The sequence below is a fragment of the Vombatus ursinus genome, unplaced genomic scaffold, assembly GCF_900497805.2.
Source record: "Vombatus ursinus unplaced genomic scaffold, bare-nosed wombat genome assembly UNPS02000577.1, whole genome shotgun sequence".
Taxonomy (NCBI): Eukaryota; Metazoa; Chordata; class Mammalia; order Diprotodontia; family Vombatidae; genus Vombatus; species Vombatus ursinus.
Window position 1 is genome coordinate 29,408,090 of NW_020940355.1, and position 2,528 is coordinate 29,410,617.

Consider the following 2,528-nt stretch of genomic DNA (forward strand, 5'->3'; position numbering starts at 1 on the left):
AAAACCTAGTAGGCCATCATAAAGAAAGAAACTTTGGCCTTAGCTTATTATTATTGTGTCCCAATCAAAGTGGCTAAGTAGATAAAAACAGCTTTCTGCTGTTCAAAATGATAATTTAATGGCTTGTAGAAAATAATTTAGCTCACTCTTTTAGAATGGCATTTGTATATAAATTGATAATTAGTCATATGGCTTGATAAAGAACTTAGAAATTACTGACAAAGGCTGCATGAACAACTTTTTTTGGGGGCTTATCAGTAGTTTCTTTCAGTTCATATTGAAATTATTGAAAGCTTTAATTCTTTTCCTCCCTCTTTAGAATTAGACTGGGTGACCCGGAAACTGGTGCTTCAAACAGCTGAGCAAACTTTTGGCTATCTCACAGATGTAAGTAAAATATTGCAGGTTTATGTCAAGTAAAATACCATAGGAAATTAGACTCAAAAGTTTTACACTTGGATTGGTATTAAACCTTTACAGGACTGTTGAGAGAAAATGTTGTGTACCATATAAAGTACAATATAAAAATCAATCTTTTTTGAGGCATGAGGGATATAATAAAATGAGAGAGAAAAAATGAATGAAAGATATTTTGTCAACTCATCCACCTACATATGTGTGTTCATTTGGTTATGGCAGTATTTATGACAGATAACATGAGAATCTCCAATAGTCTATACAAATTGTCATATTCTAGTCACAACAGAAATACACAAAAAGGAGCCCTGTTTAAAAAGCTCAATTTAATCCTTTCAAAACATAGCATGAGACTTCAGAACTGCTCTTTCTAAAGCTTCACCACTCTATTTTTAATATTCCCTGCTTGAAACATGAATGAAATATTATTTTGTGGTTATAAAATAGCATTATTATGCTGATTTTTACAAATTAATATTTATAAGACACCTGTAGGATACATGGCATTATTCTAATTGCAACATCAAGGCCTATATATCCTACTGAAGAAAAGTGGTCTTCAATGTTAGCGAGCTTACAGTTTACTGCAGAAAAATTTCTGTACTCTTGGTTCCCCCAGGGCAAATGTATTTGGCACTCATTATTTTGCATTTGTTGGAATGTAGCTTGGTAATTGTTCTTAGTTTGCTTCATAATTTGTTCCTGAAAATGGGTCCTGCTCCTATTAGATATGCAATAAAATCTGGTTAGCTGATTATCTCTGATATGATTAAATAAACCAGTCTGCCATGTTTGTACACATTTAAACAACTTTCATGAATTTTCTACATGCTAAAGATGGGATTTATTAGGCAGTGCAGCGGACTCTATGAGTTCTAAGGTACCTTTTAGCTCCATGATTCTATGAAACTAACATATATTCTAATTCCTAGGGGAGCTAAGTGGTGCAATGGATAGAGGGCTAAGTCTGGAGTCAGGAAAATGAGTCTTCTTGAATTCAAATCTGGCCTCAAATACTTACTAGTTGTGTGACCTGAGCAAGTCACTTAACCCTGTTGGCCTCATTTTTCTCATCTGTAAAATGAGCTGGAGAGGGAAATGGCAAACCACTCTAGTATCTTTGCCAAGAAAACCCCAAAATAGGGTCATGAAGAGTCAAACACAACTGAAATGATCAAAGAGAAACAACAATAAAGGGCCCAAAAAGATAGAAGCATAACAATAGGCAATTTAATAAAAATAGGAAAAATAATCCACAGAATGTGTGTTCATTTTTCAGTACTCATAGTATGACATACAGCAAAATAATGACAAAGTAATAGGTCAAGACTTTTACAATGGGGGGGATGACCTGTTATGGCTATAGAGCTTAGATCTTGGCTATAGAATTTCATAAAGCATTCTGTAGATGTAGAGATGTTAATTTCCTAGTATGAATGGAGACAAGGAGTCTGTAATGACTAATCCCCTTTTACTTGATGGCAGCTATTTGTTACTAGCAGCACCTCTAACATTTTTCAGAACTTGGCTCACACTAGATTTTTCTGCAAGACTGAGATGATGATGATAATGATGACGATGACAACGACAGCAATGGTGTTGGTGGTAATGACAATAAGTATTCATATGCATACAGCACTTTGTGGTTTAAAAACGCTTTCCACCCAACAGTTTGGTTGGAAATAGGGCAAATATCATATTTCATTTATTAGATCACAAAACTGAGTCTTCAAGAAGAAAAATGTCTTGCCTGAGATCTCACGATGAGTAAATAGTAGGTCTGGACTTGAACCCAGCTCTTTTTACTCCAAGCCTAATGCCCGTATTTTATTTGAAATAAATGGAGGTTGTTTTTTTTTTAAGTGAAGTATGAGTCCGTTCCTTATTCTTCGTGGAAGGAAAAGGCTTCATGAAACGTTATAAAACAGAGAAACTTTGTATTTTGGTAAACAAAGAGATAGAGGATCTAGTTGGGACCAAAGCAAGCTTGAAGTGAGAAGTGACAATATATACAGAAGCAGGCATTCAGTCAATATGCATTTATTAAATACCTACTATGTTCCAGTCACTCTGGTGAGTCCTGGGAGTACTGTTCTCAAAAAGCTCAGTCT

General features: G+C 34.8%; 1 protein-coding gene across 1 annotated transcript in view; it reads left to right on the forward strand.

Annotated features, from left to right (window-relative positions):
• The window catches only part of CNBD1 (cyclic nucleotide binding domain containing 1), a 519,625-nt gene extending 517,522 nt beyond the window's left edge, over positions 1-2,103 (forward strand). Inside the window, exons 11-12 of the mRNA XM_027870893.1 lie at positions 320-387; positions 1,903-2,103. Of these exons, the coding sequence (XP_027726694.1) occupies positions 320-387; positions 1,903-2,103 (269 nt within the window). The remainder of the gene's footprint in view (positions 1-319; positions 388-1,902) is intronic.
• The last annotated feature ends 425 nt before the right edge of the window (positions 2,104-2,528 follow it).